Below are 17,722 nucleotides of genomic sequence, written 5' to 3' on the forward strand. Positions count from 1 at the left end.
CTTCTTCACTCGTGTGTATTCTCAAAGATAGGACATAAGTTAATATATATAGAAATAAAAAAAAAAAAAAAAAATCTTGGTGGATAAGTTACTAGAGATAAGACCAAGACTTGGTGAAGACTACATGAAAGACTTGGAAGACATGGACTTGACTTGGAAGTCTTGGAATGGATAGGAATGGGAAGACATGGAGAGAAAGAAAAGAAAAGCCAACCTATAACCCATTATATATTAAAATACCTGCTAACATTCCCCCACCTATTTTAATATTATAGGTAACAAAAACTGAGATTATTAGGCAAATAAGGATATTATGCATCATGGTAGGTGTGCTCTGCATTGAACCTCCATTAGTGAAACAATAATATCTACTCCAGAGCCAATAGTATGCTCAGCATTGAACTATGACTACTTAAGGGAAATAAATAATTATTGCACACACATAATATTCCAGGTGTTCACAAAAGCTTTAAAAGCTAGCACATTACGGCCTTGTGCGATCCCAGGATTCATGAGTGTGTTTGAAAATTAGCCCAAATCTCATAGGTAGCGGCCCCACTACCACACTCACATAGGTGAATTCTGTCAAGGGTGCTCCTGTAACTATGACACCCCACTCAATAAGAGCTACAGAAATTCATTAAGAGTTTTTAATAACTCAACCTCTACAACGTTACAGGATAAATGCACTTACATCATAGGGATGGGTAAAAAGTAATTTGGTGCATTTCTCGCGGTCATCATATGATCGTTTTTCTCATTGAACCCAGTTACAAGATCTCTGGTCCCTGGGTTGAGTATCCTCATACATGGCTCTTGCTATATTCAATGGGCTTTAACCCCATCCCCCTCAATGTATTCCAGACTCTATCTCTTGCTAAGGCCTTAGTTAATGGATCTGCAAGATTATCATCAGATTTAATATAATCCACATTTATAATGCCATTATTTATATAAGATCTCACAGTACTGTATTTTCTTCTGATAGGTCTGGATTTACCGTTATAATAACGGTTATTAACTTGACCAATTGCTGCGGTGCTATTACAATGAATCAATATAGGTGGAATCGGTTTTTCCCAACAAGAGATTTCATTTAACAAATCTCTTAACCAATTTGCTTCTTCACTAGTTGTAGCTAAAGCAATAAGCTCAGCCTCCATTGTTGAATTAGCAATAATGGTTTGTTTTTTCGATTTCTAACTTATAGCACCACTGCCCAATGCAAATAAGTAACCAGTGGTTGATAATGAATCACTTGACAAGGTATTCCAATCGGCATCACTATAACATTCAAGTACTGCAGGATACTTATTATAAAACAAGCCATATTTTATGGTACCAGATAAATATTTCATAATACGCTCAATGGCTAGCCAGTGATCACTGCCAGGCTTGCTAGTAAACCTGCTAAGTACTCCAACTGCATATGCAATGTCAGGTCTAGTACAGTCAGTCGCATAACGCAAGCTACCAATCATACTAGCATATTCCTTTTGATTAATTACATCCTCATCATTCTCAATAGGAAATAAATGCACATGAGGATCAAAAGGAGTAAGAACATGCTTGCAGTTATAAAAATTATATTTTCTCAAAATTTTCTCAACATAATGCGACTGATCAAGAAATATACCATCACAGGTTTTGGTAATTTTCATTGCCAAAATATAATTAGCCTTACCAAGATCTTTCATATCAAAATGGCTACTAAGGATATTTTTAGTTTCCACGATGATATGCAAATTAGAGCCAAATATAAGTAAATCATCCACATAGAGGCTAATAATGACATGTGAATTCTCTTCAGATTTATAGTAAATGCATTTATCACATTCATTCGTTTTATAGCCATTCTCAATCATGCAGGAATCAAATTTCTCATGCCACTGTTTAGGGGCCTGTTTTAAGCCATAGAGGGATTTAACTAGCTTGCACACTTTGCTTTCTTGACCGGGTTCCACAAAACCCTCAGGTTGATCCATATAGATTTCTTCACCCAAGTCTCCATTTAAAAAGGCTGTTTTAACATCCATTTGATGAATTTTTAGATCATGAATTGCAGCCACTGCAATTAATAATCTAATGGATGTAACTCTAGTAACCGGAGAAAATGTATCAAAAAAGTCAAGATCTGCTTGTTGTTTAAACCCTTTTGCAACAAGCCTTGCTTTATATTTATCAATAGTTCCATCCGATTTAAGTTTTTTTCTCAAAACCCATTTACAGCCAATAGTTTTACAACCTGGTGGTAAATCTACTAATACCCAAATTTTATTGGATAATAATGATTCCATCTCATCATTTACAGCCTCATTCCAAAAAACAAAGTCAGGAGATGCCAAAGCTTCTTGTAAAGTTAATGGAGTTTCCTCCACATTAAAAACATAATAATCAGGGCCAAAATCTTTTTCTAATCTGGCTCTTTTACTCCTTCTAGGTTCAAAAACTATAGGATCTTGGTTTTGTAAAAGAGGAGTAGAGGAACCAGTTTCAGATAAAATATTTTATTGATAATTTTGACACCCACCATTTTTAGATTTAAAAGGAAATTTTTCTTCATGAAAAATTGCATCACCTGATTCAAAAATTATTTTGTTTTCAATATCAAAAAATCTATAGGCTGTACTATTTGTTGCATATCCAAGAAAAACACAAGTGGCAGCTTTCACACCTAATTTAGGTCTTTTAGGGTCCACAAGTCTAACAAAAGGTAGACAACCCCAAACCCTCAAATATCTCAAATTTGGCTTATGCTCTTTCCACAACTCAAAAGGTGTAACTTTTGTTTTTTTATGTGGCACTCTATTCATAATATAACATGCAGTTAAGATTGCTTCTCCCCACAAATTTGAAGGAGCACCTGCTTCAATTAGCATAGCATTTGTTAAATCAGTTAAAGTTCTATTTTTCCTTTCTGCTACACCATTAGATGCAGGTGAATATGGTGGAGTAGTTTCATGGATTATTCCCAAAGACTGAGCAAACGAGTTGAATCCAAAAGATTCATACTCCCGGCCTCTATCACTTCTATATCTTTTAATCTTTTTACCGAATTGATTTTCAACTTCAAGAAGGAATTCTTTAAATTTTTCAAAAGCATCACTTTTATTTTTCAACAAGTATACATAAGTGTATTTTGAAAAATCATCAATAAAAGTGATAAAATATCTATTTCCACCACGTGTTAAAATTCCTTCAAATTCACATAAGTCAGTGTGAATTAATTCTAACAATTCAGTATTTCTCACCACACTTTTATGAGGTCTTTTAGTTATTTTTGCTTGACTGCAAACTTCACATTTCTCAAACTTATTTGTTAGTTTGGGAATTAATCCTAAACTACTCATGACTCCCACATATCGGCTATTGATATGACATAGACGAGCATGCCAAAAATTCATAGAAGACAGCATGTAAACAGAAACATGTGCTTTCTTATTCTCAACATTTAATTTAAACATTCCATCACAGGCATATCCTTTCCCCACAAATATGCCTTTTTTAGTGATTACATATTGGTCAGATTCAATAGTCTGTTTGAAACCAGTTTTGTTGAGCAAATAACTTGACATCAAATTTTTCCTCATGGACGGTGTGTACAACACATCTTTTAAAACAAGCACACGTCTAGAGGTAAAATTCAGCTCAACATCCCCATACCCGAGCACCTTGGTTAAACTGGAGTCACCAAGCATGACAGTCCTCTCCCCATTAAAAGGAGTGAAATTTTTGAACCAACCTTTATCATAGCAGACATGCCTATTGGCACCAGAGTCTGCCCACCACCCTTCCACAGATTGAACCATAAAAATATCTGTGACCATAGCCACAAATGGTTCCTCGATAACATTAGCCTGTGGTCGAGGCTGTTGTTTCCGAAATTTGCAAGTTCGAGCAATATGCCCACTTTTGCCACACACAAAACATGTCACGTTTGTCAAATCTTGTGAAGCGGGTTCTTGGTTCCATTTCTTTTGCCTCAGGTAATTTTTATTTTGTGGCCTTCCAGTATTTTTCCAAATTTTCTTAACTGGCTTCAAGTGACTATTTTTATGAAATCGACCTTTAGGTAAATTATTTTCAGAAGTTAAATTTACCTTTGTAGTGGAATGCTCTTGTGTCATAAGCGCATCTTGTCCTCGTGCTTTCTCCTCCACCCGAATCTGTGTGATTAGAGTCTCCAAGGACGTCTCTTTTTGCTTGTGACGCATCGACTTCTGGAACTCCCTCCAAGATGATGGAAGTTTGTCAACAATACTTGCTACAACAAGATTGTCTCCAATTTTGATGCCTTCAGATCTAACTTCAGCTACTAACATCTGAAAATCTTGAACTTGCTCCACCACTGATTTTCCATCTATCATTTGATAGCGGAAAAAACGGCTTGCAGCATATTTTTTAGCGCTTGCCTCTTCAGTGTCATATTTGTTCTGCAAGGTTTTCCAAATTTTCTTGGCAGTGGTGTAAGTAGTATCATAATAATCATAAAATTGATCTGAAAGACAATTCAAAAGATAGTATCGACATTTATACTCATCTGCGTTGTATTTCTCGATTTTTTTAAGATGAGTGGCATACTCCTCGTCGGTCATCTCTTCAGTGGGGACTTTGTTCGGATTTTTCTCGATCAGGATATAAGCCACCTTGAGGAGACTGAGGTAGAAAAGCACCTTGCCTTTCCATCTCTTGAAATGGGCTCCCTTGAATCGGAAGGGCTTGTTGAGATTGCCGATATTCTCGTTGGGCTTCTCCAGTACTGGCTCCATGGATTTTTGCTATATAAATCTCCTTAAAATTGTTGGTGATAATTACAAATAACACACCAGAAAATACAAGTAATAAAAGTTACAATGACTACTATAACGGATGAGGCGCGGGAAACTCGCTTTCTTTAAGGAGATTCAAGCCCTCTGCGATTAGGCAAAGCCTCACACCGGTGCAGCAGAAAAAACCTTGACTTGTCCCCCCCAGGATACAACAGCCCGACTAAGTTGTATGGTTCACCAATACTGCACAATTGGTTGAACCCAAAGCTTTATCACACACACCCTTTTTATTTGCCTGATAATCTCACACTAGACATAACAAAGGAACAAAACTTCTTCACTCGTGTGTATTCTCAAAGATAGGACATAAGTTAATATATATAGAAATCAAAAAAAAAAAAAATCTTGGTGGATAAGTTACTAGAGATAAGACCAAGACTTGGTGAAGACGACATGAAAGACTTGGAAGACATGGACTTGACTTGGAAGACTTAGACTTGGAAGTCTTGGAATGGATAGGAATGGGAAGACTTGGAGGGAAAGAAAAGAAAAGCCAACCTATAACCCATTATAATATTAAAATACCTGCTAACACATACAATCAATCACAATCACACATAGTGTTCTAAGAAAGCTCAACTCACCTCCTACAACAAGATCAACAACTCCAGAAGCTACTCTTTGCAATTTTTTGTACACATAACATTGTAGTGATTCCTGCAGCTATATGAGGACAAGGGTGTCTTTGTAATTTGGTTTGCATATATCTCACATGTCTTCTGTCTTTTGCCCCTTCCCTTGTATGTTTTTCAATAAATGAGAAGAAGGAAACCTTCTTCTCATTATCATGGTTTAAATTTGTACAAGTACCTGTTGGGTTCAATTTGACATGGAAGTTTATTGCAACTATATCTGTTGGGCTTTTAGCTCCTGTTAATGAACTTAATCAAGAGCAAGAGCATGGTATACTGTGGAACATGCAATAGATTATCTATTGCTTGTAATTGCACAAATGGAAATGATAAAGTTACAGGAACAGTGCAGCAATAATTCAGCAAAGAGTTTCTCCATAATTGAAGAATTCCTTCTACATGTAGATATTTTATGATTGTTTGCTTCTCTGTACAAAGTTGCCATATTTAGATATATTCTATTGTGAATTGTATACTCAAGCATTATTATATAAACAGATTAGTCCCTCAATGATTGTGTGGACTATTTCCCATAGAATTCTGTTTCTTTACTAAGAGTTCTATTTCTATATGGTATCAGAGCATTGAAGGAGAAATTATTTAATCCTTGTTCTCTTTTATTATGGCTGCAGTCTCCTCTACTTTGACATCCTTGACCACTCGATATCCTTATCGATGTCAAATTAATGTCTCTAGTTTTGTTTCTCTGTGGTTAACTAAAAGTAACTATCTTTTATGGAAGACTCAAATTCTCTCATTGATTGAAAGTCAAGAAGTTTTGGGCTTTATCAATGGAGATGAATCAACACCTCGAAGCAAAATCGAATCGGATGATGGGAAAAAAATAGATCCCAATCTAGATTTTTGAGCTTGGACCAGAACAGATTGAGAGGCCTCTAACTTTTGTAAACCCTATTACGTCCCTAAATTTTGAGTTATTATAATAAAGCCCTTAATTATTCATTTATTCACAAATTTAACCCTTGAAGCCAAGACGCATTGGGAATAAACCCATACAAAACCAAATCGACCCCGATAGCGTAGTAATCGTTTTTACATGCTAATATTAATTATTTAACTATGAGGCTCCTGACCTTTGTAATTTTATTTACACCCTTACTTTTGAACTATTTCAATAAAGACCATCATTCCCTTATTTATTTTCAATTTTAGTTTTAGAGCCGAAAACGCGCGCCAACCGAAAACTCGCAAATCTTGATTGAACTCAGAACTCAAGGATCATTCCAAATCCCTAACAATAATTAAATTAGTTCCCTAACTATATTTTTCCAATCAAAAACCTAGGCTTTCGGTTCTCATTAGACTCTCTATTTAATTCGAAATAAAGAGATTTTAATCGAACTGAAGTTCCAGATCCTAATTAAATTAAATAATACACTTAAATAAATGTTTCAATACGTGAATTAAACCCAAAACCCTCACATTTTTATTAAATTGCTATTTGACCCCAAACCAGTACTTTATATATATATACACATACCTTTAAACCTATATTATACACTATATTGTGCAATTTCGAACAATTCTACACAAGAAAAAAATAAATTAATTCCCTCAAATCAATCCACATGGCCAGCCACCCTACGGAATAAAAAATTATACAACTTTTTCAAACCATATCCTTGAAATCAAGGAAAAGTGTTGGCAAGCACCCCCAAAACATGGAGCCATGCCTCCACCCTAAGTTCAATCCTAACCAAAGCCTAACTTTTTTTGGGTGAATTAAGTCATAAAATAAAACAGAAGAAATATACAAATTTACAAGGGGCAAATCCCAGGCCCTACCAACAGCTAAAAAACAAACATGAAACAAGAACCCTATTCAAAAGCCATATACAAAGGGATATAGGGACCCTGAATAGAGAAAGACAAGCTAACAGAATTAAAATAAGCTCCAATGCCAAAACAAAACAGTAGTGAGGGACATTTTAACGGTGATGAGCACTTCAAATAGGTGCAGCCACGGAGAGACTGCAAGGAACTTGCCAAAAATTATCCAAAACATCCAAACAATTGTTGAAGTAAACCCGCTCAAAAAAGGGCCCCACCACCATCAAGAAAAGTAACCTGTGTATGGACAAACACACTAGCGGAGCCATGTATCCAAAACTGACAGTGACCAAAAGCCCAAGCACATCCCGCAAGGGTACGGAGAAAAACAAAAACAATGTTGTGAAAACTGAAAATAACATAAAATAAAGCAAACACATCATCTCAAGATGTAAGGCATTGGGACTGGCGCAGATATGTCACTATGTCTTCAAACTTAGCTTGATCCTCAGACATTGTAGTAGGACCTGAAGTAGACAATTCACAGCAGTGAATTAGACTATAACCAGCAACAACAATCTAAAGAACACTTCTAGCATCCTCTATATTAATATATGTAACTGAATCACTTGGCCCACAAGTATATAACATAAACAAAAAAGTGCAACACTCATTATATACTCTCACTCCACTCGGCCCACAAATTATGAGCTCACACTCAATACTTGGACTCTTTGTACCTATAAAAATTGATAACAAACAAATACAGAAATATATTAGTAAACCCCACAATATAGGTAGCTTACTCCACTTGACCCACATTTTACTGAACTCACAACTCTCTTCCATTGCAGCATTTGCAAAACAGCACACAATGTTAGAAATGCAAATGGCTTTCAGAACTTTCATCACTCAACCCACAAATGGCAACTCACAGATAGCAAGACACTCTGTTTATGCTCACATCCACTCGACACTCAGCAGCACACCAACCTCAGTTGGTTCTTGGAATGCTCCAAGAGTGGAGGAACCAATCATCATTACTGGACCTCTTAATGTTTGAGAGGGCCATAGATCTATATCTCACCATCTGGATGATTTGCTGAATGACAATCTCCTCAGGTTTATTCTCATTGTTGAAGACTCTATTGTTTCTTTCCAACCACAAATGGTAAACCGTGCAACAAAAGCATAGTTTTCTAATAATAGAGGCTAAAGATCTGCCTTTACAATTCCTAGCCATCTCAATGACAATTGAATTCCAGTTAGTACCACCACAATTCAAATTACTTTTATGTTTCACAACATCCCATACAACAGACGAGAAAGGGCATTGGAAAAACAGATGATCATGATTCTCCCTTACTTGACCACACAAAGGGCAAATAGGAGAGTGAGTAAGCCCAAACAAAACCAATCTGTCCCCAGTGTTAAGACGACCAAGGATGGCCATCCAAACAACAAAACTAGCCTTAGGAATGGAATAAGGCCCCCAGATGAGCCCAGCCCAATCCACCTTAGGCCATTTATGCCTCCAATAGTCCCAAGCAGAACAAGTGCAAAAGTTACCATCATTTTATGGGAGCCAAATTAATCTGTCAGGGACCAAGTAAGAGGGATTAAAATTAGCTGGGGTATTGCTAATTAAATCCCTAATCTCCCAAGAAGATGTCACAGGCCAATGCCAACCAGAGGAGTCAACAATGGAGCTCACTTTAGCTTGACGGGGAAAAGTTGTATCATAGATAATCCTCTCCCCAAATTTAGCCCAAAGGGTGCCAATTGTCATACCAAAGAAAAGTGTTGGCACCAAACCCAATAATAGATTTGACAAGAGGGAAAATAGCTTCCCTCAAATTGAGTAGCTTTCTCCAGACCCAAGAGGGGTCACTGGGGGTTTTAACCCACCAGAAGCTATTCCCTTCTAATAAGTAGGACTTCACCCATTGACACCACATAGACTGTTCACCTCTGGTAAGAAGGAACCACACATGTTTTGCAATAGAAGCCCTATTCCAAACCTCCATGGATTTAAAACCCAACCCCCCTTCACTCTTAGGGGAACAAACTCCATCCCAAGACACTTTAGCACCAATACTTTTAAGAGCAATACCAGTCCAGAGAAAAGACTTGCATAAACTCTCAACCTCCTTAATGACCCTCTTAGGGAGGATAAACAATGACGACCAATAAACTTGCATAGAAAAAAGAATGGTGCTAATAAGCTGGGCTCTACCAGCATAGGACAACACCTTATTAGTCCAAGACTTAATACGAGTAGATATTCTAGACACCAAACCTTGACAATCACTGGATTTAAGCCTAGTTAGAATAAGGGGAACACGCAAGTATCTCACAGGGAGGTGCCCCTCCTTGAAGGTAGTGACCGCCAAAATCTCATCACGAAGCTTTTTCTCACAACCCGAGAAAAACACATTACTTTTCAAAGGATTAGGAGAGAGACCCGACAGGCTGTGAAATTCATTGAGGCCATCTTTTATAAGATGAACAGATTTGATGTCACCTTTACAAAAGATCATCAGGTCATCAGCAAAACAAAGGTTAACAATCTTAGTTTTACTACATCTCCAGTGGAATTTAAAGAGAGGGTTAGAAGACTTTTCAGCCATGATCCTTGCCAGAACTTCCATGATAAGCACAAAAAGATACGGGGACATGGGGTCACCTTGTCTTAAGCCCCTTTCCCCCTTAAAATACCCAAAAAGACTCCCATTAATACTTATGGAAAAGGAGGCAGAAGTCACACAAGCTTTAATCCAACCTATGAATTTAACCGAGAAATTCATAGCCTTCAAAATATCAAAAAGGAAGTCCCATCTCACATTATCATAAGCTTTCATCAAGTCAACTTTCATAGCACACCTAGGGGATGTAGAATTCCTGTGGTAACCTCTCATAAGTTCTTGGGAGAGGAAAATGTTATCAACAATTCTCCTTCCTTGAACAAAAGCAGATTGCACAGGGACAATTAAAATTGGTAAGACATCCTTAATCATATTAGCAATAATCTTGGCAATACATTTGTAAATGGTGTTGCAACAGGATATCGGTCTGTAATCACCGACTTTGCTAGGATTAGGAACTTTAGGAACAAGAGCAATACTAGTACTGTTAATCTCTTTGAGAAGTTCCCTAGATTCAAAAAAGGATTTAACAGCAAGAGTAACCTCCCTTCCCACAACATCCCAAGACTTATGGAAGAAACCAGCAGAAAACCCATCAGGACCGGGGGCCTTATTAGCATTGAGAGACCATATAACATTTTTGATCTCATCATCAATGATTGCAGTACACAGATTATGGCTTTGTTCAGCAGATAATTTCCTATAGATCAGATGATTAACCCTGTCCGCACCAGAGTAGCTATCAGTGAAAGGGGCACCAAATAAGTTTGTGAAGGCTTTCACAAACACATCTTGAACATCCTGAGCTTTACTCAAAAGACACTCATCCTTAGTTACAACACTACTGATACTATTCCTGTTGATATTATTACGGACAGACCTAAAGAAAAAAACTGCTATTTCTATCCCCAAGACTAAGCCACTGAACTCTGGACTTCTGTTTGGCAAAGCTTTCCTCAGCTTTACAGAGGTCGATATACTTTTTAAACATGTTCCGCTCATTGGACTGATTTTGCAAGTTAAGAGGATCTTTATCCAAAATGATTTGAGTATTCTCTAGCCCACTTCTAGCACAGAGGACCCTGGAAGAGATATCACTGAAATCTTTTTTGTTCAAGGTCTTGAGAAGGGGTTTTAAAGACCTAAGTTTGCAACATATTCTAAACATGAGAGAACCCTTAACATATTTGCACCAAACCCCACTCACAATATTCTTGAACTCAGGATGATCAACCCAGAAATTGAAGAATCTGAATGGCTTCTTGAAACTAGGAATTTGAGTATGGATAGTAATAATGCTAGGGGAATGGTCAGATGGACTAGCAGGATGGAAAAAGGTTGAAGAGGATGGGAATAACTTCAACCAATCATCATTAATAAGGACTTTATCTAGTTTGGAAGTGATGAAATGACCATCACTCTGGTTATTGGACCAAGTAAACTGGCGCCCACTATAGGACATGTCATCCATACTAACATTCAGAATACACTCATTTAATTCCTCCTTCGCATTGGACCAGCACATGGACCCTCCCACTTTTTCAAAAAGGAACCTGATGGTATTAAAATCGCCAAGCCAAACAGAGGGTTGCCCAGAAATAGAATTAGCTAACCCCATCAATTTTCCAAAAAAAGGGGGTTCTCAGGTTATGAGTGTTTTCAACATAAACAAAATTGCCATAAAACGTAATATTATTTTCCAAAAAGAGGATTCTACAAAACATAATTTGGTCAGATTGATATAAAAGGTCAACATTATAAAAGCCAGGGTCCCAACAAATCCAAATGCGACCAATACCAGTACATTCAGAATTAGACAGAAAACCCCAGTTTGCCCTAAAAATGTTCCCAAAAACCCGTTGCTCATTAACAGATTTAACTTTAGTTTCCAAAACACCCATGATTTTAATATCATGTTTATTTACAAAAAGTCTAACTTCCCTTTGTTTTAGAGAGTCGTTAAGCCCTCTAATATTCCAAGAAGAGATTTTTATATTCATAAGACAAAAATAGACAAAAAAGACCTTTTATAAACAACCAACCAGGATTACCTCTGCTTCTTTTTCTGACTGGAAGAACCCTTTCCAGCAGCTTTCTTTTTCTTACCCCCCGAGCTCCTCTCCTCTTTTGGTTGCGCTATTTGTTGAGAAGGGGACACCTCTATCTCTATTCCAGTTGACTTTGCCGCCAGGATTTCACATTCCACTTCCTCCATTAGTTGAACCACATTGGGACAGACTATTTGGGCTATGCTCAATATCTCATTCTGAGTTTCCAAAGTCTCTTCCACATTATTTATTTCTGGTAGCAAACTCTTCCTTGTTGAAAGATCCACTAGCTGAACAGTGGAGGCCTCACCAACTACTTCAGATGTAGATTCCCTAGTACCCTTAGGAGAAGAGGGACCTGTATCCTCTGGGTAGCCCACTTTCTTTTTACCCTTGGCCTGCACTGTCTTCCAAGACTCATCCTTCTCATTTTCACTCTCTTTCTGCATTTGAACCAATTTCTCCACTTGACTTTTCACACAGTTTTTGGTAGCATGTCCAAAAACCTTGCAAAATTCACAAGTGGGTGGTATACCTTGATATTCAACTCTGATTTCCATAATTTCATCCTCATATTTAAGGAATAAATGATGAGGACGGGGAGAATGTCCATGAAAAGAGGGACTTCAATTTTGCTAGCAAGACGACTAAGACCTTCATGATCCCAATACTCTAACGGCACATTGAAGAACTTCACCCAGATGGGAATTTGGGAGATGGGTTCCTTGGTTAGCTTCATCATTCTTTTCCACTTTTTGAGGATGATCAACTGGTTAGACATATACCACGGACCTCCGTCTAGAACTTGATTACATGCTTCAGGATTATCAAATAAGAAGAACATGTAACCCTCACCATTAGCATGCACCTCCTTTAAACCCATATTTTTCCAAAGACCAAAAGCATTATTATTAACATAATTGAATGGAAGCTTTTTATCTAGAAAGTAGCCAACCAGGCAAGCTTCCCATTTCTCAAGTCCCTCCGTACGCGCAGGCATAACAACAACATTAGGATAATCAGTAAGTGGGGGAGAAATATACCTGAGTTTAACATTGGATCGATTAGGAGGGGTAGCAATCACTTCAGTCCATAATTTCGTAGGATGTAACTCCTCTTGACTCGGACCATTGAACCCCTCACGACCTCCATGACCACGGCCCCCCGGTACGAGTAAGCACCTCGACCCCTACTGTGGCCAAACGACGGTTCTGAGAGATCATCAACGATATCAGTAACCATAGGGACCTGGATATCCCCATTCCCAGACGGAATACCCCCCATAGAACCAGTAGAGGTAACATTAGTAAGCCCCAATACTTGTGTATTTTCTTTCCCAGAGCCCGTAACCATACCCCTTGCCTTCGTAACAAGGAGGCTATTCTGAACCCCACCAAACCGACTTGCTTCTCCATCCATTTCTACACTTTCAGCCCAAGTTTGGGTAGAAGCCCTTACCGATGGTGATGTCGGAGACCTAAGTTTCAAATCCACTCTTGGTGAGACCATCTCGACCGTATTCCCTTGGTGTAGAGGCTCAATCCCCCCTAGGTTAAACTTATTCTTCAAGTAGGTGAGCCGATCGGCTAAATCAGAGATTGATTTCGAAGATCGACTATCCAGATTGCCACTATGCTGGCAAGATTTACAAGATTACGAATATCAAGATCCGAGATGAGATCTGTACCAATGACACCACTTGCACCACCACGAACTGCAACTACGCTCTGTGTAACCCTGTCGTTTCTATCGACCCTGAGATTTGCCCTATTGGCGATAATAAGTTCACAATCTTATCATCGCCCTTTCGAATACCACTTATTGGATCAATACCACTCTGTTTGCTAAGATCCTCCATCAAATCTTGTAAGTTAGACATATAAGAAATCAATGAAAGGTTGACTCCAGAACCCTAAGAATACGGTTCTAGAGAGAATGAGGAGCTTCTCACTCTAACCCATCGTGTTATTTGAGTTACAGTTACATGCTCTTTTACAAAGCCTAACTAGATCATGATTAATTGTATAATTAAAGCCTCTAATGATTCACTATTCCATTGGGTTCTAAGTAAACCCAAAATATCAAATCTATTTCCAACCAATGGATAATTTGGACCTTTTACACTAATTTTATTATAAAAACACCATCACCCTCCACATGTTACACATTCCATACACTCACACACCTACACATTCGGTTAAGAAAAAGAAAGAAGAGGAAAGGAGTGAATTTTGGTAGTAGAGGAGAGAAAAAGAGGAGAAAATTGTGCATGCACTTCACCTAACATCAAGTAAACCGCATCACCATCTCTCCTTCTATTTCCTTTTTCAAATACATGTTATTAGAGGTTTAAAATCATATTTTCAGATGTGTTGTAATGGTTTTCATGTGTTCAAAGTTGATGAATTGAGCTTTAATCCTTCTTCCATTCGTATTTCCTCTTAATAGATGCAAAACTACCTTTTTTCTTCCCATATCTCACATTTTTTTAAAGGCATGCCATCACTCTAAAAATATGAGTTATTGATACATTATTTAGTATATTTTCATCACAAAATAAGTGGAAAATTTCCCGTAGTTGGCCTCTTTTCTCACCAATCTTCTTATTTTGAGTATTGTGCATGAAAAACCTGTTTTACAGCTAACTTTCAAAAATTCTAGAAAAATGTAGAAAACTCTCCTGGACCTCAGTTTTGTGTCAAAAACTTCCTTACAGAGTTATCTTTCAAAAAAAATTAGTTTCATTGAAAAAGAGTGAGCGGTTTGAAAGAAAAGCTGATTTTCGTAACGGTCGACGAATCTGGACAGCGCTGGAGTGTTTCTTAAATAACTAAAAATCTAGAAAAGTTATTCCATTTTTGAAACATGTTTTGAAAACTATATTAAATTCTCTACGAATTATACGAATTCTGGGTTCGGGAAAAATCTGAAATAGCCCTTTTGAGTTTAATCTTTAAATAGTATTGAATCTGGAAATTTAGTTTTGCATGGGTGTTTTATGATCTTGTGATCAAGAATATGCTTATTAGTACATAATCATGTCTTGGTATTATATTGCATGTCTTGGTATGATATTGCATGTCTTGGTATGGTTATGTTCCTTGTCTTCTTCAATTGATGATGTTCATGCTTATCTGAATATTACTATCTTGTTAAGTTGTTCTAACTTTATTTTAAGACATCTAACTCAATGGGAAACTTAAGTGGGATGGTATTGGGTTTTTGATCATTTGGATAATGAAAAGATGATAATGTGTTATGTATGGATTGATGGGATATACTCCCTAATTGAAGGTTAAGTCTTGCGCAAGCGGTTATCTTGTAAACCTTAGAATGGAACAAACGTTTTCGGACACTTTGCAATGGTTTGATTGGTGAGATAAGGTTGGGTTCAGATGGGGCATTCAGGAGGATAAAACTTTTTTGGAAGGATAAGGTTGGATTCAGGGTGATAAAACCTTTTTCTTTTCGCCGTCCCTTTTGAGGCCATGCGGTTGGTGTTACGCGGTATATAACCATTGGTAGGCATCCGAGGTAAGTTCTGCAACAAAGCAACAAAAGGGGGAGTTCTGAATAGTCTGGTATCCAATTCTCGTGGTTAGGAGGATAAAATCTCTTTGGGAGATTTCTAGAATACTAACATCTAACTTAGTAATCTTTGTTATTGACTTGAGTATCATGCTTCATTACTTGCTTGTTATAAATGTGATGGTGTATTAGATTGGGAAAAATGGAGGGTGTGTGTGTGTGTTTACTGGGCATTCAAAGCTCATGGCATTTCATGTCAGGTATTGAAGACTATTAGACCGGTCGAAGGCAAAGCTGAAGCACTGAGGATGTACGACTACCCTAGGAGGATTAGAAACTAGTTTGTAAACTTGTTTTGAGATTGTAAGTGATAGATCCCATATTGTATTTAAGACGTGATTTTGTAATTATTATATATCTATACATATCTTTTATATTACATATTTCTTACTTTCTCATCAACTCATGCAGATCTTGTGTTAATATCTTGTTAGTATTTGTCAAAGGGATAGTTTTGCTATCTAAGCTGGTTGGACTTTGAAGGGAGGCTATATTAACTCCTCCGACCTTCCTGAGATCTTACTTGGTTATTAACCAAAAGACTCATTAGTGATGTTTCCTATTTTGTAAATCTTAGATAAACCCTGTATTTATTTGTTAATATATTTTCTGATGTTCCCAACTTTTAGGGTGTCACATAGATCGTTTGGTTAAGGCTTTGACAAACCAGCACTTTGTCAGAAGATGTGCTAGGCTTGGTCGTTGGTTGTATGACTGCAAAAGAAACTTGGGATGCACTCTTAAACGCTTTGGCGCAACATTCTCAAGCTAGAGAATATGATTTGATTCAACAACTCCAATATTTGAACAAAGACAACCGCTCATTGTTTGAGTATCTTTGGGTATTCAAAGGCATCTATGATGAGCTAAGTGCAATTGGTAAGCCACTTTCAGACAACAATAAGGTCTTCAAACCTCTTCATGGTCTTGGTAGGTATTCAAACTTCTTCATGGTCTTGGTCACAGGTACGACAATTTCACCACTGCTATGTTAAAACCACTAATACCATGTTTCAGTGAAATTGTTTCATTATTGCAAAGCTATGAGCTTCGCAATAAGGACATCTCTAATTCAAATGTGTCTCAAAATATGGTTTTTGTGGGAGAAAGAACACATGGTGAAAGTTTAACAAAAAAGGGAATCAAAATAATGGTTCAAGCTAAAAAAATTTCTCCAAAGGGAAAGGATTTGCTCCCACTGGTTCACAAGGCTACAACAAAAACTATGTCAATAATAGTGGGACTCACAACCAATCTGATAGTTATCGTTCAACTCATCAAGATCGTGGCACCCAAGGTTCGTGGACTAATAGTGGTGGAGTTCTTGTTTGTCAACTTTGAAAGAAAGAAAATCATGATGCTCTTCATTGTTATAATCGCTTTAATCATTCATATCAGTCTAGTGATGCCCTTCAAGCCCTTGTTGCCATGACTATTACAGATCCACAAGAAAATGAGTGGCTTCTTGATACTAGTGCTACAACCCATATGACTAGACACAAAGGAAAAATTCAAAATCTTGTTTGGTATGATGGTGATGATAGAGTTATGGTAGGGAAAGGTGAAAAATTGCCCATTACTTATTGTGGTGATATTGTCTTATTTACTAAAGACTTAAACTTGAAATTGAATAATGTCATCTTTGTGCCTAAAATGACAAAGAGTTTGCTTTCTATATCACAACACACATCAAATTTTTCATATGTTTTTGAATTCTCATCCACTGGTTTTCTCATCAAGGATTAGAAGACGAGCAAGATCCTCGCACAAGGAACTAAAAAAGGTGGTCTATATATGTTGGATGGGGCAACAGAGCAAGCCTTGTTTTCTATTCGCTTTCGGAAGGCTTCTGCAGATATTTAGCATCAAAGGCTTGGTCATCCTCAAATTAAGATGGTGAATTTTCTTCATAAAAATAATGTGATTGATGTTAGTAACTTGAACAAAAGGTTTTTTGTTTGCTCTAGTTGTGAAATGAGCAACAGCACTAAGTTGCCTTTTCTTGCTTCTGATTCTATATCCGTAAAACCATTAAATAAAATCCATTGTGACTTATGGGGTCCTGCACCTACTCAATTTGTGCAACATTTTAAGTATATTGTTCTTTTTGTGGATGATTATTCACTGTATAGATGGATTTACCCGTTGAGATGTAAATCAGATTTCTTCCATTGCTTCAAAAATTTTCA

At 37.2% G+C, this 17,722-nt stretch overlaps 1 protein-coding gene across 1 annotated transcript; it reads left to right on the forward strand.

Annotated features, from left to right (window-relative positions):
* The first annotated feature begins 16,243 nt into the window (after window positions 1-16,243).
* LOC145807343 (uncharacterized) lies at window positions 16,244-17,279 on the forward strand. Its single transcript, XM_082905332.1, has 3 exons — window positions 16,244-16,467; window positions 16,575-16,830; window positions 16,932-17,279. The coding sequence occupies exons 1-3, from the start codon at window positions 16,244-16,246 to the stop codon at window positions 17,277-17,279; spliced, it is 828 nt and encodes a 275-aa protein (XP_082761458.1).
* Window positions 17,280-17,722: the final 443 nt, after the last annotated feature.

The sequence above is a fragment of the Camellia sinensis genome, chromosome 14 (assembly GCF_055761805.1).
Source record: "Camellia sinensis isolate YWXY chromosome 14, ASM5576180v1, whole genome shotgun sequence".
NCBI classification, from domain to species: domain Eukaryota; kingdom Viridiplantae; phylum Streptophyta; class Magnoliopsida; order Ericales; family Theaceae; genus Camellia; species Camellia sinensis.